Source organism: Gracilinanus agilis, chromosome 2 (assembly GCF_016433145.1).
Source record: "Gracilinanus agilis isolate LMUSP501 chromosome 2, AgileGrace, whole genome shotgun sequence".
Classification (NCBI taxonomy): Eukaryota; Metazoa; Chordata; class Mammalia; order Didelphimorphia; family Didelphidae; genus Gracilinanus; species Gracilinanus agilis.
This window is the reverse complement of record NC_058131.1, coordinates 667,095,707-667,122,694: the sequence shown is the minus strand read 5'-3', so window position 1 is coordinate 667,122,694 and position 26,988 is coordinate 667,095,707. Positions and strand designations below refer to the sequence as shown.

The window sequence follows — 26,988 nt, the reverse complement described above, 5'->3', positions numbered from 1 at the left end:
AAGAAAGAAAGAAAGAAAGAAAGAAAGAAAGAGAAAGGAAGGAAGGAAGGAAGGAAGAAAGAAAGAAAGAAAGAGAAAGGAAGGAAGGAAGGAAGGAAGGAAGGAAGGAAGGAAGGAAAGATGGATTTTTTTTGGAGTTCTTTTTCTGACACATACCAGTTATGTGATCCAGGGCAAGTCACTTAACACTAAGTGTCCCAGGCATATCTCCAAGTTATAAAATAGGTACAGATCTACAATAGTAGAAGTCCATGACAGTTAATCTCTATCAATGAATTTTTTTACAAGTTTAGTCTAAAAGAAACAGGAAGAAAAGGGAAAGTCTTTTTCTCATCTAGGACTCAAACATGAGACCAGGACCTTACAGGGACCAAGAATTGAGAAGCAGAAAGAGATGAAGACCAAGTAAGAGCAAAAAGGATCAAGTAATCTTGATGGGGGAAGTTGTTATTGTTGTTGAAAACCTGTTTTCATGACAAAAGGATCTTGAAGGCCACTAAGTCCAACCTCCTCGTGTTACAAATAAAAGAACTGAGTCTCGGAGACCAATAGGTACTAAGTGCCTTGTCTGTGGTCACATATTGAGTATAGAATTGGAACTCATTTCCTGACTCTAAGCCCAGTACTTTATGCACTCCACCTACTAGCTGCCTGTCTACATATTAAGAAGCATTTCATTATGCAAGTAACAATCTAAATTAATTCAGTCACCACTAGAAGATGATATCTTATCTATTTATTCAATAAGTCAACAGATGATGACTTATTTATTCGTAGCCAGAGTAACTTACTGGAAACCTTCATTTTCCTAAAGAGAAAAGATTTTGTAGCTTGCATGGGCAGAAGAAACATCATCAGAATTAAACAAGAGCATCCATGAAGCTCAGTCCAATGCCATTGGCTTAGTCCCTCATACTGATCATTTAGCAATATTCTATATGGTGATTCTGAGCTTCTAAAGGACAGGAAATGTGGCTTTTTTTCTCACCTTGAGTGCCCCACCCGCTAGTACTCTGATGACTTCTATAATGCAAAAACGTTTTGCACATAATAGGTGCACAGAAAATACTGTTGACTGACACTCAGGGAAGCTGTTAGTGGAAAATTGTTGATGTTGACAATTTTATTGTGTTAATGAATGATCAATGGTTCAACAGACTTCACAGGGTTATATGTGGAAATGAGACAAAGAAAGAAGTAAATATGTCCCACCTTCTACCACTGCATTTCTGGGGCCATTTGGGTCCTACTACAAACAAGCAAAATGGCTAATTTCAGATAATTTTCCCCACATCTTTTGCATATGTGTTTACTATCATTTTGTGTCTAGTCCTCTGGAAAGCACCTTAATAGAAAAGTAATTTCTATTATAGCCTAAATTTAGAGGCAGGATTAGTCAAAACAGTTGCCTCTTCTCTGAGTTTTCCTAACATCTGTGTAAAATCCTAGATGCTGGAGTTTTGTTTGTTACTCCATATAAGACTAGATGATAGCATCATGTAGAAAAGAGGTATTAGTCTTAGACTACTCCATGCAATCAGCAACACAATTATGAGGTGGCCCTTACTGAAATATCCTTGAGAGACATTTAGCAAAAATAAATAAAAATAAAACAAGACATAAATGTTAACGTAAAGTTTTCTAAGTCAACGGGAAGCCTGCAAGGATCCTCCCGTATGGTTTAGTGGCGCCATTTCTATTTGAGTTGGGCACCACTGCAATGAGTAAAATGTTGGCCTTGGAGTCTTTGGAAAGACTAAAATGTCCTAGCTATATGACTGTGAACAAGTTACCACATTTCTCAGTGCCACGGGAAACTTTATAAGGTTCTAAATTTCAGATTTGCTAAATTGCCTTTGGTTCAAGGAGTTTACACAAAAGTAGTTCTTTATTACAATGAAAGGACAGGTCTGTGACCAAATTTGCATATGTTTGAATGTGTATATGTGTATGTTTATGTATATATGTATATTTTCACTCATTAAATATGTTTAACGCATATAAATTTATACATTTGCTGTAAGAGTTCTTAACCTGGGCTCTCTGATATTATTTTCTTAATATTTTCATAACCGTCTCAGCATGGATGATTTCTTTTGTAATTCTGTTGAATTTATTTTTTTCATTCTAAGAATGGAAACAGCTTTTGCCAGGTTATCAAAGGAGTCTATGACACACAGAAAAAGATTAACATCTTCTGATCTCCTAAATCAATATAATGTTTTCTATATCCTATCTTTAGAATAGGAAACTATAGAGAGAAATACATTGGTTTCTCATTTACTCCAAAAAAGGGAAAAGAATGGAGCATGACTAGTATAGATTAGTGGGCTTGACATTAATTCTCAGACAAATTCTAAAATGTATTTCTTTTTTTTTTAAAAAGCCCTTACCTTCCATCTTAGAATTGATACTGTGTATCGATTCCAAGATAGAAGAAAAGTAAGGGCTACACAATGGGGATTAAGTATTTTTTTAAACCTTTACCTCACACCTTAGAATCAATATTGAGTATTGGCTCCAAGGCCCAAGAATGGTAGTGGCTAGGAAATGACGGTTAAATATATTTTCTTAAAGCCTTATCTTTCATCTTAGAATCTCGATCTAGTGAACCATCTAGCTGCTCCTTCTACTATGTATTTTTAAAGGCAGGATAAGTGATCATCTAGGGCAGTGGATAGAGTGTTATTTGCCTCAGTTTCCTTGTCTGTAAAATGAGCTGGAGAAGGAAATAGGAAAATGGAAAAGTAAATTATTCTAGTATCTTTGCCAAGAAAAACGCCAAATAGGGTCACTAAGAATCAGAAATGACTAATCAACTAAGTAATAAGTGAACATCAGGAAAGGGTAGAAGTGATCAGAAAGAGTCATCCATTATGGTTTCATCAAGAATGGGCCATTCCAGGCTAACTTATTTCCCTTTTTTGTTAAGACTCCTAGGCTACTAAAGCAGAGAAGAGCATTGATTTAGTTTACCTTGATTTGAGTGAGATATTTTACAAAATCTTTCAGTATATTTTTATGGAAAAGGTGGGGTTTTTTATATGTAAAAAAGTATGTAAATAGTATAGCTGAGTAAATTTAGAACTGCATGAAAAGCTGGATCAAAGTGTTGTCGTTAAGAGTTTGACATCAGTGTAGAGGAAGATCCCACCTCCCAAGTAAAATAGCAGAGGCATCTGCAATATTTAGTGTTTTAACATTAAGACTTGCATAAAGGCAGAGATGCCCAAGCTTATCAAATTTGTAAATGACACAAAACTAGGAAGGATAACTGCTGGTAAGCTGCCTGGGACATAATAAGCATTTAATAGATGCTTATTGACTGAGTAGAGGACACAGTTAAAAGTCAAAATATCTCCAATGACCCAAACACTGGGCTAAATTAGATAGAATTGAATACAGCTGAAGTCTTGTACATGAATTTTAAAAAATTAGCTTTATGATAATAAATTGGGGTAAGTGTGACCATACCAAAAAAAAAAAAATCAGGTGGGGAGGGAGTGCCAATGGACAATGAGTTCGGCATACCAAATATGTAAAAGCAGCCAGAAAGAGTAATGTGACCGTAAACCACATTAAGAGAGATAAGCGACGAGGCCTAGGGAGGTGATGACCCTACTGTACTCTGCCCTTTTCTGATAACATCTGTTACAGCATGATCTTTTAGAAAAGAAACTGATCAATAAGCAAGAAACAATTAGCATGGCGAATGATCACTAGACCATAGCATTTAAAGACTAGTTGGAGGGTCTGGGGACTATTTAGTCCAAAGAAGGGAAGTTAAGATGCCATGGTTTATTGTTCAACCGTTTCGGTCATGTCTAACTCTTCATGACCCAATTTAGAGTTTTCTGGGCAAACATACTGGAGTGGTTGGCCCTTTCTTTCTCCAATTCATTTTACAAATGAGGAAACTGAGGCAAATAGGGTTAAGTGACTTGCCCAAGATCATATAACTAGTAATTTGTCTGAGGCCAGATTTGAATTCACAAAGATGAGTCTTCTGACTCTAGACCCAATGTCATAGGTGGTTGCCTTTAATTATTTAAAGAACTATCAAATGGAAGAAAGAATAGATGCTTGGCCTGGCTTCGTAGAGAGGAAGTAGGAGCAAGGCAGAAGTAATTCTACAATTCATACAAGTTACAAAGATGGTAGAAGCCAGAGAGACAGCTTTCTTTTTGATGTAAGGAAAGAAAGATGCTATTTTTTAAAAGGGAAACAGTTGTTTTTTTCCTGAATGGAGGTCTTCACACAAAATCTAGATGATTAATTGGGTCAATAGTCATAGAGAGATTTGTGTTCAGTCATGGAGACCCCTTCCATCACTGAAATTCTGTTTCTGTATATATTAAGAGCCTGTTCTGTGTACAGCATTGTACAAGGCATGAGAAAGATAAGAAATTTAGATACAATGCCTTTTCTTTTGACTAACTCCTCCCAAAGAGACTATATTAATTTCTATATCCTAAAAAGCCACATAAAAAGGCAACCAGAAGTTCCAGTTTTAATTGTCACTCTCTGTGATGTTTCACTAAATGGAGGAGAAAGGATTGTATATTCTATCTTGGTTCTATGAAAGAAACTTTGGAGAAGACAGAGAAAAAGGTGAGGAAAAACATCTTCCTTGTTAGAACTTCACCTTTATATGAAACATAAAGAGCATTCTATGAGGAAGTAGTCTGATAAAAAGAATGTTTTCTTTTCATGACCAGAGAAGAAGGAGAAACGAGAGTAAAAGAAAAATAGGAAAATATTCTTTTCAGATGAAGCTTTTTAAACAATTTATCTTACTAAAGGGAAGAGACTTGATATGGAACCTTGAAATTGAATGCTGGTTTTGACAAATAGAAAGATGTCATTTCCCATTACAGTGAGAGTTTGAGGTGATCGTGATCTTTCTGCGAAAATATTGTATCTGTGTCTTTGGGTATTTATTATGTTGTTAATAAACTATATATTTAGTTATTTTATTATTCATTCAATTATATAAGATTAAGATCTTTAATTTGTAAAGAGATATAATTGCTATTGGTAAAGGAGGTTTCTTCATTCTACTAATTGAAAATGTTTCATAAACTGGGGTAGGGGCTCAAGTTTACATTTGAAATTAAGGAGAAAGAAAAAAATTAGCAACAAAAAGAAAAAGGCTACTATTTTATCATTTAATGAGAAAATATACATACCCCTGGATCATCCAAGAGGTCAGGATGGTAAAAATAAAATATGGAAATGAGCCAAGCAGGCTAAAAGGTGACCTTTAAGTAAGGCTGGTTAACTCCATAACCTTGCTACTTAGAAAGGACATAGAAAGGCATTATGTCCAAAGAATTATTTATTGAAAACTTTTTATTTAAAATATACATTAGTTTAACAACTCATATTGAAACTCATTTTAAAGCAGAAAAATCCATGTTATTTCTTCTCTTTCAAGTTTTTTCTTAATATACTTCAGATGTCCTAAATCAAGCCTCTATCTGATAGATTGCTTATTGTTTTATATGTGTGTCTGTGTGTTTTCTGAATATGGTTATATTATAATATATTAACATACATATATCTATGTGTAATATATATACATTCGTACATGTATACACACACGTGCACATAGAATTACAAGTTTTAGAACTAGAATGAACTTTAGAAAATATCTAGTCTAGACTTTACAGAAGAAAAAATAAAATTAGGAAAAGTTATCCCCCGAGGTCATAGAATTAGGACAGATCAGGGTTTGAGTCTGGGGTCTCTGACTTTGTGTAAAAGTGTACGTATGTGTTTGGAGCCTCTCTAGGCACATTTATCATTTATGGTGAGAAAAATTATTTGTAACCATTACGAATGAATTTATGAAAGGCAACAATAACACTTATTATTAAAAAATAGAATTAGTATGTGCCCTCATGACCATGATTTTAGCTTCTCAGGAATAATGTACATTTACAGATAATACATTCTCAATGGCCATATCTGAGGTCACCTTCCCATAGGGTACTAAGCCCATTATGGGGCGGGATAGACTTGGGGAAAGAGTATTTGCTCAGGAGTCAAAGGAGCATGGTTTAAATTCTATCTCTGAGACTTCCTACCTACATGGCTTTGGGGAAGTCACTCTCTCTCTGGGACTCAGTTTTCTTATCTATAAAACGAGGAGATTGAGAGATCAGCTAGGTGACTCAGTGGATCCAGAGCCATGCCAAAAGATAGGAGGTTCAAATCTGGTTTCAGACACTTCCTAGCTGTGTGACCCTGGGCAAGTCACTTAACCCCCATTGCCTTGCCCTTACTGCTCTTCTGCCTTGGAACCAATACACAGTCTTGATCCTAAGATGGAACGTAAGGGTTTAAACAAAAAAAGTGAGGGGATTGGATTAGATGGTCTCCATAGTCTCTTCCAGTTCAAGTCTGGACCCTGTAATTAGCTGTCTGAGTTCATAGAGACTAATTCATTTCTCTGAGCTTGGATCTCTTCTTCTGTAAAAAGGGAATAATATTTGTATTCCATTCATTACAAAGCTGTCATAAGAATCAAATGATATAACACGTAACATATAAAATGCTTTGTCTTTTAAAAACACAGTGAGTACAACATGCGTGTGGGTGTATATCAGTAAAAACAATTTTCTAAAAATTCAGTATTTAGCCAGTTCTTGCTCCCCTCTCCTAGAGAGGGAAGTAGAGGTGATCATTCAAAACTACAACCAATTATTATAATCATTCTGTTACAACAATGACCAACACGGCAGCATGTTTTGATTGATAAGACATGTATAACCTAGATCAAATTGATTACCATCCCTGAGAGGAGAGAGGGATACAATTTGGATCTTTCAATTTCAGAAAACATATATTGTAAAAATTGTTATTACATGTATTTGGGAAAATAAAATATTTTAAAAATATTTGAATAAAAAAATCAAAAACCAAAAAATCAAACTACAACCAATCCTAAAATCATATATTAGACTTTGATGTCTATTCTGTGATTTGCGAGCAGCAGATTCAATTATTTAAATATAACCCTATTTAAAATTAAAATATAGGCTAAATCAGATTAAAACTAGGATTAAATATGATTTTAAAATTAGTGTTAATTTTAATTAATTTAATTTAATTCAAATTAATTCAAATTAAATTTAAAAAACTAATACTAAAATAACCTATAACTGGAATTTCTTGAACCCAGACAAAAATGAGCATAAGAAGAAAATAACATACAGCCTGTTGGGTAAGAGATTGGGACAGAAGACTGAGGAAAAGATGAAAAGATCTGTTTAACACAGTATTTTTTTTCCTAGTTGGTATGAGCTGAGATATAGTCTATCAAATAATAATCAATGCTTTTATTTGATTATCAGTTTGGTTTCCCAGTTTATCCAGTACTACATTTTTTTTTGTTTGTTTTGGATTTTTCTATTGTGATCTATGATTTCATTGAGCAATTCGTAGTGAAGAAATTCCTTCAATCAATACAGATCAACCATTTCTTTCCAACTTTAGGATGTTAGAAAGTTACTGAAGACAGTGAAAAAATGACTGATTTGCTTAAAGTCAAACTTTATCATTAGTAGGACTTGAATTCAAGCTTTTCTGTCTAAGGTCAGTTCTCTACTACACTACACCTATCTCTCAGTTAAACATGATGAACAAAATAATTCATTTTTCTCATCTTCCTTGTCCCCAAAGGTAACTTAAAATTAAATATTTACACATTTCCAAGCTTCCAGTTTGGCTTAAATTTTTTTTTCATTTTATTACTGGAAAACCCATCATCAAAAGAAAAGAAATAAAGCATGAATAAAATCTGGAGTCAGTGATCTGAACAGAAATAATTGAGATTAACTATTTTTCATTAGAAAATGTAATCTCTGAATCAGAGAAATAGATTCAGCTCTGGCTCTAAAATGATTATTTTCTAAAATCCTGAGTCTTGCTCAGCAGTTTCAAATTCAATCAGATGGTATTCTACAGCCTAGTTATACAGGATCCAGCAGCCTCACTTTAAAGGTGGTGACCTTACCAACACAATGGATGCATTGCGTATAGCCTTGGTACAAATGGCGCAGGTGAGATTTGTCTATTTTGTGTCTACTTGCATTTCTGTACGTTCTGGCTGCTTTCCTGCTGTCCTTTAAATTCTCCTTCTCTCTGTCTCTCTCTGTCTACCTTTCTCCCCTGCTCTTCCTAGCTCTGGGATCAGTGGGATGACTGAGAGACTGTAAACAAATCAATGATTTTCAAATTATGAATCACGTCATCAATGACTTCAGCCTCATTCACATGGCATTTAATTAAAGAATATCTTCCATAATAGGAGAAATTCTGGATAAATATTTGCTTGAACCAGTGTCCAGAGATACGATGAAGCAAGGAAACAAAAATGTCCAAAGAAAAAGCTTCCACGGCCTCGCACAATAAACAATTCCATGATAGTATAATGCTGTCGGGAAATCCTTGTGGATGTCTAACCTCTATCAATCTTACTGAAGTTTAAGGTCATTCTCTTTTCTGCCCTTGTGGGATTTATTGGACAGATCCACAATTGCCTTGTTAACAGCTAGGTGGCACAGGACATAGAAGAAGAATAAGGAAGATCTGAATTTAAATCTTGCCCCAGACACTAGCTCTGTGATCCTGGGCAAGTCACCTCATCTCTGCCTCAGTTTCCTCAATTATGAAATGTAGATAATAATAACACCACCTACCTTCCTAGGTTGTTGTTGGAATCAAGTAAGATAGCATTTGAAAGTGCTTGGCACAGTTCCTGGCACATAGTAGGGACTTAAAGAAAGTGTTTGTTCCCTTCTTTTCCCTTTCCCCTGTTTTGAGATCAAAGAATCATTAGTTCTACCATTGAGACATCTTTCTTCTCATGACAACCACATCCCTTGGAAGTACGGACAATAACTTTTTGTTGGCTTCTTGGTTTCACTATGTCTCCTATCTCTCAGATTCTAAATAGCTACCTGTGTTCTGGATGTATGGTTGAGAATGGGCAGAAGTGAAAAATAAGCACTAGTCATGCTGTTGAGAGAAGGGCTATGATCAGGCAAATATTGGCTCAGAAGCTCCTAAGATTCTTTCAGTTAAACGAAGAGTTGATCTGGATGTTCATCTCTTAGACAGGGGCATCCATGAGCACACAAGACCACCAGTGAAAAAAGGAGGCTTTTATAGTGACCCCAGTAGGAATAAGATGACTACATCTTCTCTTAAGTAATGTGTTATCCACTAATTTATCAGGAAAAACCCCAGAATGGTTACCAAACAGCATTGTCAGCTACATATAGGTCTACTCCTTACTGGTCATTATTTTAGTGATCTTTGGGGATGGGCAATGAATAATGTGATATAGTTGAAAGAATACTGGATTTAGGGTAAGAAGATCAAGAACAAATCATGAATAGACCACATATAAGTTTCATGGCCTTGAGCAAGTGACATAACCACTCAGTTTTCTCATCTGTAAAATGGTGAGGGGGAGAGGTAGACTAGATGACCTCCAAGTTTCCTTCTAGTTCTAAATTCATGATCCTATTATCCTTCTCCCTGACCTTGGCTTATGTTTTATTGAAATAAATGATCCAGTCATTTTGCAGGACAGCAATCTTCTCCCACCTTAGACTCTAACTCTATTCTAGGTTTTGGAGTCCCCATGGGAAGCTTCTGGCTTTCCAACTAGGATAGCCAAATCTCTATAGTAAATGGGATTCAGAAAAACAAAACAAAACAAAACAAAAAAACTACTTAGTGTTCTTTTTTAGATACCAAAGGAAAAGAAATGTCTTCTAAGGGTTCTGAGGCTGGGGACTATGAAGACATTTTTTGCATTTTCTACCTATAAGAACCCAACTAAGGAACTCTATATATCAGACAAGAGAATGAAAATTGTTCACTCTAGATGAAGGAAAAAACCAAATAAATTCACCACTACTCACAAAGTAGATAACTGAGGGTTGATAATAATATACATTCTGAGTTTGTCAGAGATTCATAGAGTTGGAATCTCTTACCACTGGTAGAGAGAGGGAAGGAAACGATTATGGAAATGATGTCTTGGGTGATCAGGATTATATTTTTTGTGTGCCTGCTCTGATTTTAATTCTCTTAAAGCAGATTGAGAAGCATATTGGGTTGTCAAGTTTTCCTAGTCCTATTTTTTCTCAGCCTTTTCCATTTCCCAAGATTCTCTAGGATGCAGGTAGCTCTGTCCCAATGTCAAGTCACCAGGAGAAGATCTCCCTAAGCAAAGTTTATAATGGGAATCAACTTTAAAGCTTTCCTCTACCGGCAGTTCTCAAACAAAGCCCAAGAGGTTTTGCTGGAGATAAAGGGAACATCAAAAATACATTGTGAAATGAAAGAACATTTCTTTTTTTGCAGTGGGAGGTTTGTCATTGCCTTCCAAAAGATGCTGCTTCAGGTTTGAGCAAGGTTTGATTTTTAATTTAGGATTGTTTCAGAAAAGGGTGTCAAGAACTTCCTAAACCATAAGCACAAGTTTTCCCCATTTATAGCCATTGTTATCCATTAGAAATTGGGCATTAGGGGACAGCTGGGTAGCTCATTGGATTGAGAGCCAGGCTTATAGACGGGAGGTCCTGGGTTCAAATCTGACCTCAGACACTTCGCTGTTGTGTGACCCTGGGCAAGTCACTTAACCCCCATTGCCTAGCCCTTACCACTCTTCTTCCTTGGAACTAAAACCTAATATTGATTCTAAGACAGAAGGTAAGGTTTAAAAAAAAAAAGAAATTGGGTATTACCATGTCAAATGGTAATAGCCATTCTCTGAATACCATTTCAGGATACATAATACAATTGATGGAAAAACTACTGACTGCCACAGAAATAGTATAATCACTGACTATAATAATGTAAATAAAATATAAATAAAAATAAACTACAGTTGCATTCAGACTAAGTGCAATAAATAATCTCTGGAATATAGAAAGTAACAAAACTCAATTTTTTATTCAGAAGTCCAAAGGAAAGGAATGTTTTTCAGGGGCTCTGAGTAAGACTTTTTTAAAAATGGAATTTCAATGTAAACTGTGTTTTATATATATATTAAAAAAAAGAAATAGACAGGCAAGGGACTATGGGTACACAATGTAACTGAAATCCTGGAGCCCCTCTGGCTGGGGAGGCTGAGGTTGTTGGATCACTTGAATTTGTGAGTTCTAGGCTGTCATAGAGCTAAAACTAATGAGGTTTCTGAAGTGAATAAAGTGAACCCCCCAGGACAATTGGACCACTAGGATGTAACTTGCCCAGGAGAGAAAAACGGAGCAGGTTAAAATTTCCAAGTGAATCAATTTGGAGTTTGGCCTGTGAGTGGTCATGTTCCAGGGACATGGGAGGATACTTCAAGTCTGAGTGCCATAAGTCTCAAAAATAAACAAATAAATCTTTTAAAATGTAACTGGGAGCTAAATATAGTTTAAGGGAAAGAGCATTGCATTTAAAGTCAGAGGAGCAAGATTAACCCCCCCCCCCTTTTGACATTTACTACCTGGGAGATCCTAAATAATTCTCTTTACCTCTCTGGACCTCTGTTTCCTCACCTATAAAATGAAAGAATTGGACCAGATGGTTTCTAAGTTTTTTTTCAGCTCTGAATCTAATCCTATGATTCTATCTATTCTCAAATTTGATGTCTTTGTCAGTCAGATCTGTTACCTGGGAATGTTCAGTTGGAGTAAGAGGAATATGTTGGGAAATGGTTGTATTCTTTTTAAAAGGAAAAACTACACTAACAAAAACCATTTTTTAAATAGGCAAAAAGAACTCACTAAGTGATGGCATATTTAAATACAGACACTCCTCCTTCTTATACCCTGAAAGCTGCAAATGAAGAAAAGATCCCAAATCGGAAACTCTTCTGTCTTATCGTACTCTCTTCTCTTTTCCAGCATCTCAATTTTTTGACTCCTTTTCATTAGAGAGTATACATGTAAAGTCTCTAAAATTAAGTGTTCTAAGAGTTGAAAAATCATCACCAAATGGATATTTACAACTTGATAACAAGTGCTAGGAAGAGGCAGATCCATAGCAATGAGTCAGCTTACCTTGTTTTAAGAATATTCAGAAACTGCAGAATTTCTGAAAACTGTATCAGCCTAAGAGCTCTCAGAAATCTCAAGCCTGTGAAGAAAGAGATGAAGATACATTATTTTCAGGGGTCGTTTACAAAGTACTCACTGTGCCAGCTGACTTATGGCTGCCAAGGTCAATGGGATGTGAAGTAAATGGTGGATGATCCGTCCAATACCTTTGAATCGTTCCTTCATTTTGAGTTCTGACAGACTTGAGCCTCACGTTATTAAATTGGCCAGATACCTGACCAAGAAACGTCCTGATACTGAAGGAAAAGCTTTGCAGCCCTGGATGGGGGTGGGGGGGGAGCTCTGGCTGTGAGAGCCCAGTCCAGTCCAGCCCAGCCCAGCCCAGCCCAGCCCAGCCTAGCAAATCATCTTCAGACATCTGACGCTGCTTGAAAAGGACTCTTCCCCAGCTAGTCACCCTGGGTGTATGGGAGGATTTTCTCTCTGGAACAATATTGAGGATTCTGACAGCTTAGAGCAACCTCGGTGCTAAGAGCAGATTATCAAGAGGTCTTACGTCCTTCTGGTTTTGATGGACTGCGGAGTTTATTGTCATCATTATTACTTTATTCATATCGTTGCTAAACTTGGCTAAATGGGTTAGACTGCACAAAGCAAAGGTTTTTGCCGAATTTCTTCCCATTTTATCTGTCTCTGAGATGATGATGCCCCACTAACTTACTGGTAAATTTTTATCATCATTTCTTAAACAGTATTTTCCCTAGAATCCAGAAGAAAGCATAATAACAAAGGCATAACTAGTCATTTTTGCACCTGGGACAAGAAGCCAAAAAAGATGCTTTTGGGAGCAAAGTAAAGATAAAAACCTTGAGGGGCCAACTCAAGGTCAGGAGAAAGAAGTTCACCCCAAGGCCATCTGTCCTTCTGGTCCAAATTTCTAGTCCAAAAAGGGCTTATTAAACTTCTAGTATATGCAAGAGGTACACTATATAGATATAGTGGAAAGAAAGTCAGCTTTGGAGTCAAGGAAGAACCTGAGTGTTAGCCCCACTTCTGACTCATTGCTTAGGCGACCCTAGGCAAATTGGGCAACTTTTCAGTAGTTCCAGACAATTGTCTAAGAAGTGAAGTTGTACAAAAGGTACCAACCTGCAATGGTAGAAGAAATTCCTCACCAGGAATTCCCCACATACATGAAATTATGTCTGATTTAAAAAAATGCAAAGCACTTATTACATACTAAATATACAAAGACCAACTGGGAGAGATGCTGGATTGGCAGACTGGGGACCCTGGGTTTAAACTCTAGCCCTACTATTTACTACCTAAGTAGTAACCCTGGGCAAAAAAATAACCCTGGGCAAAGTCTACATTTTCTCAGCTGTAAAATGAAAGTGTTGGACTGGATAAATGGTGCCAGACTCCATAGGAACAGATCTCTATCCAGAGCAAGGCTGAGGGACCTTTGAGAAAGAAAACTAGCCACATTCAGAGGAAGAACTGTGGGAGGAGAAAACACAGAAGAAAAACAACTGCTTGAACACCTGGGCTGTTGGGGATATTATTGGGGATGTAGATATTAAATCAGTGGTTCCCAAACTTTTTTCGCCTACCACCCCCTTTCCAGAAAAAAATATTACTTAGCACCCCCTGTCACATACTATCACCGCCCCCTTACAGTTATTCACCACCTCCCTGGATCGCTGCAGCACCCACCAGGGGGGGTGGCGCCCACTTTGGGAATTACTGCACTAAACAATAACTCTAGTCCAACTATCAATAATATGGAATTAGGGCTTAATCAATGATACATGTAAAACCCAGTGGAACTGTGAGTCGGCTAAGGGGGGTTAGGGGGTTGTGGGTGAGAGGGAAAGAACATGAAATATGTAACTAGGGGAAAATATTCAAAATTAAAATTAAAAAAAAGAAACAGATCCCTAATGACCATATGTTGACTTAAAAAACCACAAATTATCATCATCTATGTCATAATGTATTTTTATTTATTTTGTTAAACATTTTCAAATTTGAAATTAATCTGGTTCTAGCAACACAAATGAGTTTGCATAGAATTTACCCAATACCTGCAAATTTGACATTCCTTGACTAGATGATCACTAATGTCCTTTCCAACTTTAAATCTATGATCCCCTGAATAGTCTCTGCGTATAAAGAGATTACATTCTCCTGGGAGGATTCAACATACAAATAGATAAGAATAGGTGGATTTTTTTTTTCTGGAGAATGTTTTGAGCAGGATTACTTAATTATTATTGTTTAGGAGACTAGCAGGAAGGGCTGGAGAGAGAAATAATAAATAAGGGGATAAGAAAGACTTCCAGTAGGAAAGAAGATACCACATGTGCTGGACCACAAAGGAAATGAGACATTCTCAAAGGTTGCAGTAAAGAGGGAGAACATTTCAGAAATGGAAAGTGACATGTATAAAGGTCAGGGAATGGAGCTGGAGGATCAACTTTGGGAAATATCCAGGATTAGGGGCCAGGAGATAGATATAGCAAAGGGGGCTAAGTAGTGGTCAGTGAGGTGGGAGAACTGAAAGAGACAGAGGAACTATTTTCACAATAACCAGAGGAAGAGGGGGGCAGTTAGATGGTTCAGTGGATTGAAAGCCAAGCCTGGGAGATGGGAGGTTCTGGGTTTGAATCTGATCTTAGATACTTTATAGCTCCAGGACCCTGAACAAATCAGTTAACCCCCACTACCTAGTCCTCACTGCTCTGCTACTTTGAAACCAATACACAATATTGATTTTAAGAGAAGTCCATCTTAGAATAACTAAATGTATAATATAAAAATATAATATATAATAAATATAATATAAACAACTAAAATAGTTAAAGGAGGAGAGAATGTTTAGGTAGGGGGTTGAGAAGTGAAAGCAAGGAAAGGAAATAATATTAATATTAAGAGTTAAAGGCTGCTTTTCAAAGAGTTTTGTAATGAAGGGGAGGGAGGAATGTGTGTGGATATCTTGACTTTTAATTAAGGGACACTTGCTATCTTTGACATCAAAGAATTAGGAGCAAAATATATATAGCCTTCAACTGGAAATAACTAAACAAATAATGGTACATGAATGTAATGCAATATTATTGATCTGTAAGGAATGATAAAAATTTTGAATAGAGGAATTCATGGAAAGAATTCTTATGAATTGGTGCAAAGTGAATTAAACAGAAGCAGTGAACTAGACTTAGTTTTTACAGCATAAGCAATATTCTCTGCCCGCTGAAATAGAATGTAAGGAGGGAGGTTTGATGCTGCTGCTTCTGGGTATGTGTAATGGAGGTGCCCTTTCCATAACTTTAGAGCATGCGTAGGGATTTTTGTCTTTCATCAGTTTTCTGCAAGGGCAATGGAAAGTCTATTTAAATAGGCTTTGGAGTCAGAATCCAGGCTCAAGTTAATACGACTCTCTCTGCCAGGTGACTTTTGAATGGAGGTGGACTTCTCAGGGGAGAGAAAGATCATATGGCTGTAGATGCTGTTTTAGTGGCTTCATTTCTCCATATAGACCACCAAGTAGCTCTGAATAGATAGTATCTAGGTTTCTTTTATCCTGTTATAATTTATTTCCTGAACTTAGTTATTCAAAATAGAATGAGACCGATTATGAGCTTGTGAGCTTCAAAATGAGAGACTATCCCAGTCAAGTCTAGAGCCAAGCCCCATGAAGAGCAACCCTGAGGAGAGACTTGCTCTGAGAAGGGCAGAAGGGGAACTAGCATTGCCAATGGAGTCAGCCTATCTTGTTAAAAAAAGGGAATGATCTGTCCATCAGCTGTGCCATGCCCAGAAGAAAACTTGGTGTGAGAAATGTTGGAAGTCACCATTTTAAGTGATTCCACTCTCTCCCCAAGGATCAAAGTAGTAAAGAAGGTGGGGTGTCTGGATTTAGAAGTCTGTGTGGTTTGATTTTTCCTTTTCTCATTAAATTACCTTTGAGGGGCAGGTAGGTGGCTCAGTGGATTGAGAACCAAGCCCAGAGATGGGAGGTCCTGGGTTCAAATCTAGCCTCTGACACTTCCTAGCTGTGTGACCCTATTGCTTAGCCCTTACCACTCCTCTGCCTTGGAACCAATACACAGTATTGATTCTAAGTAAGGGTTTTTAAAAATCAATGAATCATTAAATTATTTTTGCAAAGGTAATCGATGGCAAATTTCCTGGGGAATGTATTAACTGGCTGTAAATATTGGGCAGAATGTACCAGATTGGGGTAATATAGACAAGAAACAAAATATATATATAATATGCAAAATAATTACTATATAGAGTAAAAACAATATACAAAATAACTATACACAATAATTACAATAATACTAATGAAACGGATAGCAAAACAATTGAAACCGAATGCTATAACATTAAAATGATTTGCCCTCAAAAAAGATAAGATATCTCCATTTAATTCTTTGCAGAGATAGGAAATCATGAGTATTATTGAATATAGCATCAGACTTTTTCCATATGTTGATTTAGTTTTATGTAACTTTTTTCCCATTCTTCCTCTTTTTTATTAAAAACTATTTTTAGGGATGACTCTCTGAGAAAGGATGGGAAGAAGAATATAGTAAAAAATGAGGGTGATGTAAAATATAAAAAATCAATAAAATATATATTTTTTAATTCTTTTCTTTAATTATAATAATAGTTTCATTCTTCTTCTTCTTCCAGGCTGAGCTGCAGAATTCTCTACCATGACCAAGAAATCTTATTCTAGCCCTGGAATTTTCACCTCGGAAGTACTTTCCACTTCTATAGCCTCTCCTCCTGACTGGATAACTCTTTCCAGAATTTTCTTTTAAGAAGAATGTCCTGGTCCACCACAGGTCAATCCCCTCAATGCTGAACTCTGGACTTTCTCTACCACACACCTGTATTGGGTACACTTCATCTTCTCCTATCATCATCCCTTGATTTTTTAACTTCCTTTTCATGTGTTACCTTCCTCTTAAAATATAAGCTCCTCATTATTAGGGGCTGTTGATTTCTGCTTGTATTTGTTTTTCCCAGAGCTTAGAATAGCACCTAGCACATAAAAAGTGCTTAATAAATGTTTGTGGATTATCTATCCACCTAGCAGTGGATAAAAACAGGAAAGCATCCTATCTACATATAGGCCTTATCCTTGGGCATCTTCAATTAGAAGATGAAAGACTAGGTTACAAGAAGAGGGTGGGACAGGACCAGGACCCATGCTTGAGATGCAAAGGCAGTGGAAATGGAAGTCTACCCACCCACCCAAGTCAATCAAATGAGAATCCCAACTGCTCTCGGGGTAGTAGTAGTGGTTTGGTGGTGGTGGTGCCAGAAGCCTCAATACTGGTCCAGGCCATGCACCCACTCAAGTATCCACAGACACACAAAGTACAACCGTCCCTCTCTTCTTCTTGAAAGGACCCACCAAGGGGCAAATGACCATGACTCATACATTTTAGGTAAGAAGGAATGGAAATGTATGCCTCCTATTTCCCCTCCTGATCTCTTCCATAGCTACTATTATAGTTCACTACTCCATAAGACCTTCTTTCTTGGCTTACTGCCTAGTTTTGGGAAGTGGCTCAACATGGTGACAGATGGCTAAGGCTCCATTCTCTACTCCTCCATCCCTTAATGTAAGAACAAGTCTATAATTCCCTTTCTGTCCTTGCCAAGTGTCTTTCTTATCCATGGTGAAGATTTAAAGATTAGGCACATTAACCATCTTTTCTCCCTCTCTTCCCACCTACCCTTACCCCAACCAGGGCTTTAGAATAAGGACCAGACAAGGGTAGAAGGGTAATGGTGGAAGGGACATGTGAACCTCAGCATCAAGGAGCTTGGAGCATTGACCAACCCATCCCTTCCCCTTCACCCTCTCTCATGCCTGGGGTACCAATCTGGGGCCTTTGAAATTTGCTCATTGCTGGAGCAAGGAACCAATCTGGTTATAGCCCCAAAGATTGGTACTTCTAGGAAACAGCAGTGGGAGGAAGACAGATAACTAAAACATGCAGCTAGGTAGTGCAGTGGATAGTGTTGGATCTGACTACAAATTCATCTTCGGACACTTATTAGCTCTGTGATCTTGGGCATGTCTCTTCATAAGTCTGCCTCCTTTTCCTCATTTGTAAAAGGTGGGTAATAATAGCATCTATGTTCTAGGGTTGTTTTAAGGATCAAACAACATAATATTTGTAGTGATTAACATGGTGCCTGGGATTTAATAGGTACCATATAAAAGTTAGTTGTTGTTTTTTTACTTATAATGCTAATTGAATAACATTTACGAAAAGTTTTTTAATGTTAAAGGTAAATATTATCCTATAAAACATTTTTCAGGGTATATATTTTTCTGGTAAAAGTCAATTTGTCAGTGTGGATAGAGATTTGACCTCAGAGTCAGGAAGACCAAGGTTAAAATCTCAATTTTGACATATACTAGTTTCAAGATGTTGCGAAAATTCCTTATCCTCCCAGTGTCCCAGGCAACTCTCCACAGCCACAAGTTAGAGAAAATATACTCTCCTGCATTTGTACTAATAGTTTCCTATAGCAATGCATTTAAAGACCTACTACAAAAAAACAACACATTTTCTGGTATATGAAGTAAGGGATACTACATGTCTGAATCATGAGATTTTTAAAGGCCCTAGTTATTCACTGGAGTAATTTCTTATGATGATGTATTCACGAATGGAAAGGCACAAACTCACTTGGGTAAAGATTTAATCTTTTTCTAATCTTAGCTTGGTTTATCCCTGAAATTTATAAAATATTCTCAAAATAAAGTGGTCCAATGGTCATTAGGAGAATTTGAATAAGGATATGAATAATAGAAGGTAAAAATGGTTCTAAACAAAGAGATTTAAAAGGAGGGGAATATCTATGATTTTTTTTGGTTCAGAACCCACCTTCATGGGCTAATACTATTATGATCTAGAGACTAATAATTATGATGAATTTAGAGAAGCATAAGAAGATTTACAGGAACTGATACAGAGTAAAATAACAAGGCAGAGAAACAATATACACAGTGACTACAAAAATGTAAATGAGGGGGAAAAAACAAATGAAATTGACTCCTTTGTCACTCTAATGCCTCAGCTTAGCTCTGAGGAAGAGTTAAGAAAAAATAACTTTCTTTTCCTCACAGATATGGGGAATTATGGGTGTGGACTATTGCATATGCTATCAGATTCAACACAATTGTGTTTTTTTTTATTTTGCTAAAATGCTTTTTTTCTTTTTCTATTTTAAAGAGGCAGGAAGGAAAGATATATTTGGAAATAGAAGGTAGGATAAATTTAAAGAAACATGCTATTAAAAATAATATTTAAACTAAGGTTAAGAATGGAAAAGTACCTGGTTCTAGGTAAAAAAAAAACATGATGCCAGATTTTAGGACTAGATTTCATAACCCCTAGGATTCATTTTAGAACCAGAAGCTTAGCTACAGGTCTGTAACTGCTGGGGGGTATGAGCAGTTACCATGGAGACTTCATTCTGTGACTGAGAAATGCACTAGCCTGGTGATGAGAATTTATGGTGTTGAGGTCCATGTTATTGACAACCTAAGTGGACATTAATATTTAAGAAACCTTTCTTATACAAAAGTGCTGCATTTATTCTTAGCATCTGAAAGCTGAACATAAATTAAACCTAGAAAAAATGAGTCTACTATTGAACAGGGTCCAAAGGTTCTTGATAATGTTAGAGGAGTTGAAGAAATGCAGGCACACTAATGTATTATTGGTGGAACATTGACAAGTTGGAATTATATTATGAACATGATTTAATTGTCTATGCCCATTAGCTCATGGATCACGCTGTGAGGCTTAATCTCCAGAAAGGTCAAAGATAAGAAGAAAAACCCCTGTATGCAACAGAAAAAATTTATAGTACACATTTTTGAATTAGTAAAGCACTGAAAATAAAGAAAATGCCCACTATTGAACTGTAAGAAACAATGGATATGAAGTCTCTAGGAGGGCATGAGAAGACTCATGTGTACTGTTGCAGAAAACAAGGTATCCAATGTCTAAAGCAATGCAAAAGGAAAGTACAATGATATAATCAAGGGCTGAAATAATCAAGCTCAACTCAAGTTTTTCCCCCAAGGAAAAGCTATGGAAAGGTATCTTTCTCCCTGCTTTGTAGAAGTGGGGGATTAGGGCCTAGAAGACTGAATATAATGGTAGACTTTCTCAACATGGTGATGAGGCAAAACATGTTCCCTCTCTTTTAAAATTCCTTGTTATAGGAGATATCTCTCTAGGAAAGGAGAAAGAGGAGGGATATTTAAGAAATTGTAGGTGATATGAAACCAAAAAGTGTCACCAAAAATTATTTTTAGGAGAGGGAGAGAAGAAGGAGGAGGAGGAGGTAAAAGAAAATAATATAATAGCTGACATTTATATTGTGCTTTAAGGTTTATAAAATCCTTTAAATATGCTATTTTCATTTGATCTTCACAATGACCCTATGAGGTAGGTGCTATTGATTTTTCATTTTACAGATGATGAAACTGGGGCTGAGAAATATTAAATGATTTGCCCAGGGTCACACAGCAGTGCTAGTCTTAGAGTTATAAAGTCCTCAAGTTTATCTCACCTTCCATGTCTACTAGCATTGTTATCCTGGATGGATAGGTCATTTAAACTCAATCAGTCTCAGTTTCCCTGTCTGCCAAATGAGATTAATAATGCCACATGTTGACTGTCACTTAATCTTCCATCATTCTGGGTATCTCTTTAGCACTATAAATGGCAGAGAAGGTGCTGATCATCGCTGGAAGAAGGAAAGAAGGAGTTTCCTTTCCTGGGAGCTCCCCATAATAGTGAAATCACAGATCTGGTCACAATGCCATTACCTAGTGAGAATCAAATACTCTGTAAATCTATCTAATGAATCATCAGGAGGATGCCTGACTTCAATTGCTAACTGTGGCAATCACAGGGGAAGAGGAAAATAAAGGAAATGTAGAATGCAATTCCAACATATTGGGGAACCATTTGGCAAAAAAGATCATTGTGTCCAAGACTGCCAGAGATGGAGATTCAGAAACTGTTGTATATGATGGCACCAGATGCTTCTGGTCCTAGTGACCAGGACTACTTTCCAATATATAGGACAATGCCTGAAGAGGAGTTGTGGGTGGCTAGTTCCATTTTAGGGTGACGTTTGACCTGCGAGATATACAAATCTATAAAAAGGCAATTCTTCTACAACTCCTATATAAGGGGTCTTTCTGTATTACAGTTTGGATAGGGACGAGGATTGGATCTATCATTCATTTGTTATGGGGGATTCCTGGTTGAGGAAACTTCTTCAACTAATACAGAGAGAAACTTTCTTTGAAACATTGTCCTATAGAATTACCTAGAACTCAAGAGATTGAATGACTTGCTCAAGATCACCCAACCAGAGAGAGAGAGAGGTGTCAGAGGTAAGATTTGAACCTAGGCCCTCCTGATAGGAAGTTCACCTCTCTATTCATTCTATCACATTGTCTTACAAATATAGTTAATACTAAAATCTATTCAGAGAATATTCTTCCTTCCCTTCTGCATAAAAGGAATAAAATACCATAATGTCACTGTAAGGACTATCCCTTCCCTGGCCCGATATTAGGATTGAGGGAAGAATGATACCAATCTATCATTAAAGCATCTGAATCTCCCCACAAAGAACCATATGGTTCATTGGAAACCTCCATGCTTACTTAACCAAGAAATAAAAGCATGGTAGCAAATGACCACCGAGCAATTTGCCACACTTCACAAATATTTCTCATAGCGTGACCTCACTAACCTAACTCAGTTCTATATTCTCCATCTAGAGACTGGTTCCTTTCATCTGCAAATGAAGAATTAGCCTCCTGCCCTGACTTACAGAATTGAATTCAGTTGAGTATGCAAAAGAAATGGGTAAGGTTAAAACACGAAGCTAAACTGCAATCTACTGAACATTTAGCTAGGACATCTCTTTCCCAGGACATTCTCTGGGGGAACAGAATATTTCTGTTGGTTAGAGAAAGCCCAGCTGGGGCAAGACCTTACCCCAGGAGAAGCTGGCCCTGCAGCAGGCTGACAGAGAGTGCCGAAAACTATTTTCTTCCTCCTTGTCTGAGGTATGGGATCCTGACTTCACCCTGTATCCATTCTGGTACAAATCTCCCAAGGATTTCTTGCGGCGTTGAGGCAATCTACATGGTTCAACTCGGGTACTGCTGGGTGGGTGGTGGTGCACCAAAATCTTACTAGGGATCATGGTCCCACTTCTCCCAGTGGTGCCCAGGCAGAGATGAGCACAGCTCAATTTCCTTCCAGAAGTATTGCTTGAAGGAGCCCAAACTCAAGAAGAGGCAGTCCTTGCTTAGAAGCACCCTGAAACCTACTGCTGTCCCAAAGTTTGGGAAGAAGAATACTGTTTCCTACTCCACTGCTGAGTTGGAGTAAGGATAGACCATCTCCCACCTCCCTCCTTTCCTTTATTCTATCTCCCCTCCCCACCTATTTTCAAAACATCCACCATACACAGAGCATCTAAAGGGATGTAGTCCCAATCAGAGTGACAGGCAGGCAGAGAGAGGCTGATTTGATTCATGATGTCCTAGAGATTATCGACTAGCTTCTATCCGGATATTACCATGTAAGCTTCTTTGGAACACAACTCACATGGATGGGAGAAGAAAATGGTAGAATCTGCCTCCCCCCCCCAAAAAATCATGTTGAAAAACCCCTACAATAGGAAACAAACATCTCATTGATACATACAGACTGGGAGCTAAAGCAGGGCTACTCTGCCTGACCCTGCATGGTTATTTCTTTGATCTTTAAAGATAATGAGGTCAGCCAACTCCAGTCAAACTCTATTAAGAGAAAAATAAAAATGGGAATTTTTTTCTGAATCTCTTCTTGTCCTTATCCCTCTCCTAAATAAACCCTTTACTAATCTTGAAATGATCACAACCATAGATGAAATGAAGGAGTTTTTAAAGATGGTGACCTTTAGAATCTAGACTAAGGAGTCAAAAAAAAAACAAAAACAAAAACAAAAAAAAACTTTTCCCTGGAGAGCTATTGTTGCCATTTCTTTGCCTTGTTTTTGCTTCTGATGCCATAAAAGGGGATAGTCATTGGGATTCTGCCCTAAACTGTCCTTTCTAAGCACTTAAAATAAATTCTTGGCAAGGAGTTTGTGTCAAACATGAGTGGATGTGTATGACATATTATTACCTCCTTCCAATGATTTCAAACTATAGCTCTATATCAATAATAATTTTATATCTTGTTTGTGGTGTCAGCCCCTAATATATGAGACTTGAATAAATGGAAGAGGAAGAAATTAACTGAAAGGAAGGAAAAAACCCAATAAAGTCCAAGTTCACTAGTCGTGTTAAAAGTCCTCTATAACATGATGCTAATTTCCCTCTCTAGCTTTAACTGCATCATTCTAGGTATCTTTTTAGCACTATAAATAGCAGAGAAGGTGTTCACCACCACTGGTTAAAGGAGCTTCCTCACTTGAGAGTTCCCTATAACAGTGAAATCACAAATCTGGTCACAATGCCAGTGCCAGTGCCTAGTGAGGATAAAATGAGGAAATTATTACATAAAGCACTCTGAAAATCTATCTGACAAATCATCAGGGGGATGTCTGACTCCAGTTGTGGCAATCACAGGAGAAGGGGAAGCTAAAGGAAAACTAGAATGCACTCCCAACATATTGGGGAACCACTTTGCAGAACAGATCACAGGGTCCATGACTGCCACTAAAAAAAATTAAAACTCTGTACTTACCAGAACCTTGCACCAAAATCAAATTGATCTACTTGTCACTCCCCTACTGGCCACATGTAGTACTTTCTCTATTATTTGTTCAGATTATTTTCTCCAATGAAAATAGATTATTTTCTCCAATGAAAATAGTATCCACCACAATATCTCCTCAAATGCCTATTCATTCTTCAAGTCCCAGATCAAGAACCATTCTCTTCAGGAAAGTGGAACCCTGCCCTCATGAAAATATTTAGACCTGGACAAGAACTTGAAAAAGAAAATTCATCTGGAGATCTCATTTTAAAGATGAGAAAAATGAGACTCAGGGAGGGGAGAGGTTCATGTTACCATATCATGTTTCCTTTATCCTAACTAGAAGTTATTTCTTCCTTCGTCATTAGTATTTGGTTCATAGTCATAGGACAAGAGTCATAGATCTAAAGTCTCATCCAGATTTCCAGGCTGGCTCACTGGTGACTACTCTAAACCTCCTCTCCTAGTTTATACATAAGGGACCTCAGAAGCCATGTATTTTAAAACAGTCATTTTATGGATATGAAAATGAAGGCTCACACAATTATCCATTACCACCCTGCTGTAATAAATAGCAAAGGTAATATTTGAACCCGGGGTTCTCAGTCTAGAATCAGAGCTCTTTCCATTGTACCATCAGGGTATCTAAGGAATGCAGTGACTCGCACCCAAGGTCTAAAGTCAGAAAGACCTCAGTTCAATTTGGCCTCAAATCATTTAGTATCTATGTCTCTCAGGGCAAATCGCTTAACCCTGTTGGCCTCAGTTTCCTCATCTGTAAAATCAGCTGGAGAAGGAAATGGCAAACTACTCTAGTATCTTTGCAAAGAAAATCCCTAAAAAGGTCACAGTCAGCCACAACTGAACAACGATACTGTCAATATAGTTTAATTCATCTTTAAGAGCCTTTCTTGAGACAAGAATTTGTGTCGTATATCTTTGTATCACTCCTCCAATTCTAGCTTAGTACAGTATCTTACAAATAATATGTTTCTGAATAAAACCCATCATAATCATCATTAACCTATATCCTTGAAGATTCTGTGGATCAATGCATGTACTGTTAGGTGTTATGTCATTTGATGTCAACAATCAAGGATGACAAGCTGCCAATCAAGATCTTATCCAATCTAACAAGCCTCCTCAAACTCAGAAAAAAGTGATCACCCCGCCAGTAAATGTGAGAATGACTGCTTCTGATGTCATATGACATTAGCCTAAAATGCGACTTCCCAGAAGGAAGAGACTCTGTGGACTCTTAACAAATTGAATTCAGTAGTTCTGACTTATTATCTGTTTAATTTCTAACTCAGAGCACCCTTACACACAATTTCCATAACAGCCCCTAATGAAGGCATTGCAATTCCCTTTATTTCTACAGCCATCATGATGTAGAAATAAGCAAACTGAAATAGGAATCTGAGCCCACAGTTCTATCCCTCGTTAGTTGAGTTACAAATTACTTTACCTTTTTGTTTTCATTGTATTAGCTTTTAAAATAAGAAAATTTGATATCCTAATGACTCAGCTTCCCCAAACAGATAAAATGAGGAAGCATTTATTTACATCATGAAGGATGTCTCCCTTGTTGAAAAGGATTCACTATCTCTTCGAACAAGAACAAGATGTCCTGGTACATTTAAAATATAATCTTACTTCTAAAAGTCTGATTTATTCTCAACCACTCAAGATCTCATCTACTGCAGGAAAAAAAAGCCACTGGAACGTGTATTGACTTCTTCCTAGTCTGCTATATATCTCTCAATTGCTTACCATGAGATCAAATGAAAATATGGTTATTAAGTGCTTTGCTTCATCAATTTGCTTCTACTCAAGAACTATCTCAGTTGGACTTCTTTATCACAGTATGCAATAAGCACCCGCTCCCAACTCTCCTCCCATGTGCATTGATACCTTCTATTTTCAGTGATTATGTTAAACCCATTTGCTTCCTGGTGCTTCCCTGAAGTGGAAGGAGTGGAGACTCAAAGCCTTTTTCTCTAGGCAAGTGATTCAGAACAAGAAGCTTCTATTTCTTAACTGGCTCATTCATACATTCACTTATTCAACAGTATTTGTTGAGGAACCATTTTCAAAGGAAGCTGGATGACTCAGTTAAATTTACAGATAATCAATTTCGATCATGTTCATTGTCTTGTTTCAACAGGCCAACCAACACTATATTAAAAAATAACAATAAAATGGAGCAGAACCAGTCCTGTGATAAGGAAAAGAAGTAAAAGTCTATGTGGCATGATCTCAGACCAAGAGATTCTCAGTTCTTACCCAAATCACCAACTGTGTCAAGTCTGAAATGTTATTAAAATTTCACAACTTGGGTCTAATACTTCCATTATAAAGCATTTCTTAGAGGTAGGTGAGTGCTCCACTGGTTAGAGAGCCAGCCCTAAGGAGGAGAGATTCTGGGGTCAAATCTGGCCTCAGACACTTCCTGGAAAATCACTTAACCTCAATTGTCTAGCCCTTATTGGTCTGCCTTGAAACAAATACTTAGTATCAATTCTAAGGCAAAAGGCAAGGGTTTTTAAATGCATTTCTTACTTTCAAAGATAATACTTTAAGCATTATCCCACATTTATAGCTTGTATGAATGAAAGATCAAAGAGATGATTTATATGGGATGGACGGAAAGTAAGAACACAAAAGACTTCAGGCACCAAGACAGGGTAGATAAGAAAAAAGCTACAGAAAGGAGAGGTTGGGAGAACTACCTCTATTCCACAATTTAGCAAAAAGATCCTCTTCTTTTTATGTGATCAATATATATCAGTGAACCTTTATGATTAGAAATAAAGGACTAAACAAACAAACAAACAAACAAACAAATGCATTTTCCTTTTTTGCAGAGGTGGGAGAAAATTTGTGCAGGACACTGCCTATGTAGTCAGATTCAGTTTGTGTGTTAATTAGTTCTCTCTTCTCTATGTCTCTCCTTCCCTTCTTCTCTTTCCTTTCTTCTCTTTCCTTTCTTCCTTCCTTCCTTCTTTCTTTCTTTCTTTCTTTCTTTCTTTCTTTCTTTCTTTCTTTCTTTCTTTCTTTCTTTCTTTCTTTCTTTCTTTCTTTCTTTCTTTCTT

At 37.1% G+C, this 26,988-nt stretch overlaps 1 protein-coding gene across 1 annotated transcript in view; it reads right to left on the bottom strand.

Moving 5' to 3' along the window:
* KCNMA1 (potassium calcium-activated channel subfamily M alpha 1) overlaps window positions 1-12,293 on the bottom strand; it is a 299,458-nt gene extending 287,165 nt beyond the window's left edge. Inside the window, exons 1-2 of the mRNA XM_044659039.1 lie at window positions 12,275-12,293; window positions 12,072-12,147 (exon numbers count right to left, since the gene is read on the bottom strand). Coding sequence (XP_044514974.1) covers window positions 12,072-12,147; window positions 12,275-12,293 — 95 coding nt within the window. The remainder of the gene's footprint in view (window positions 1-12,071; window positions 12,148-12,274) is intronic.
* Window positions 12,294-26,988: the final 14,695 nt, after the last annotated feature.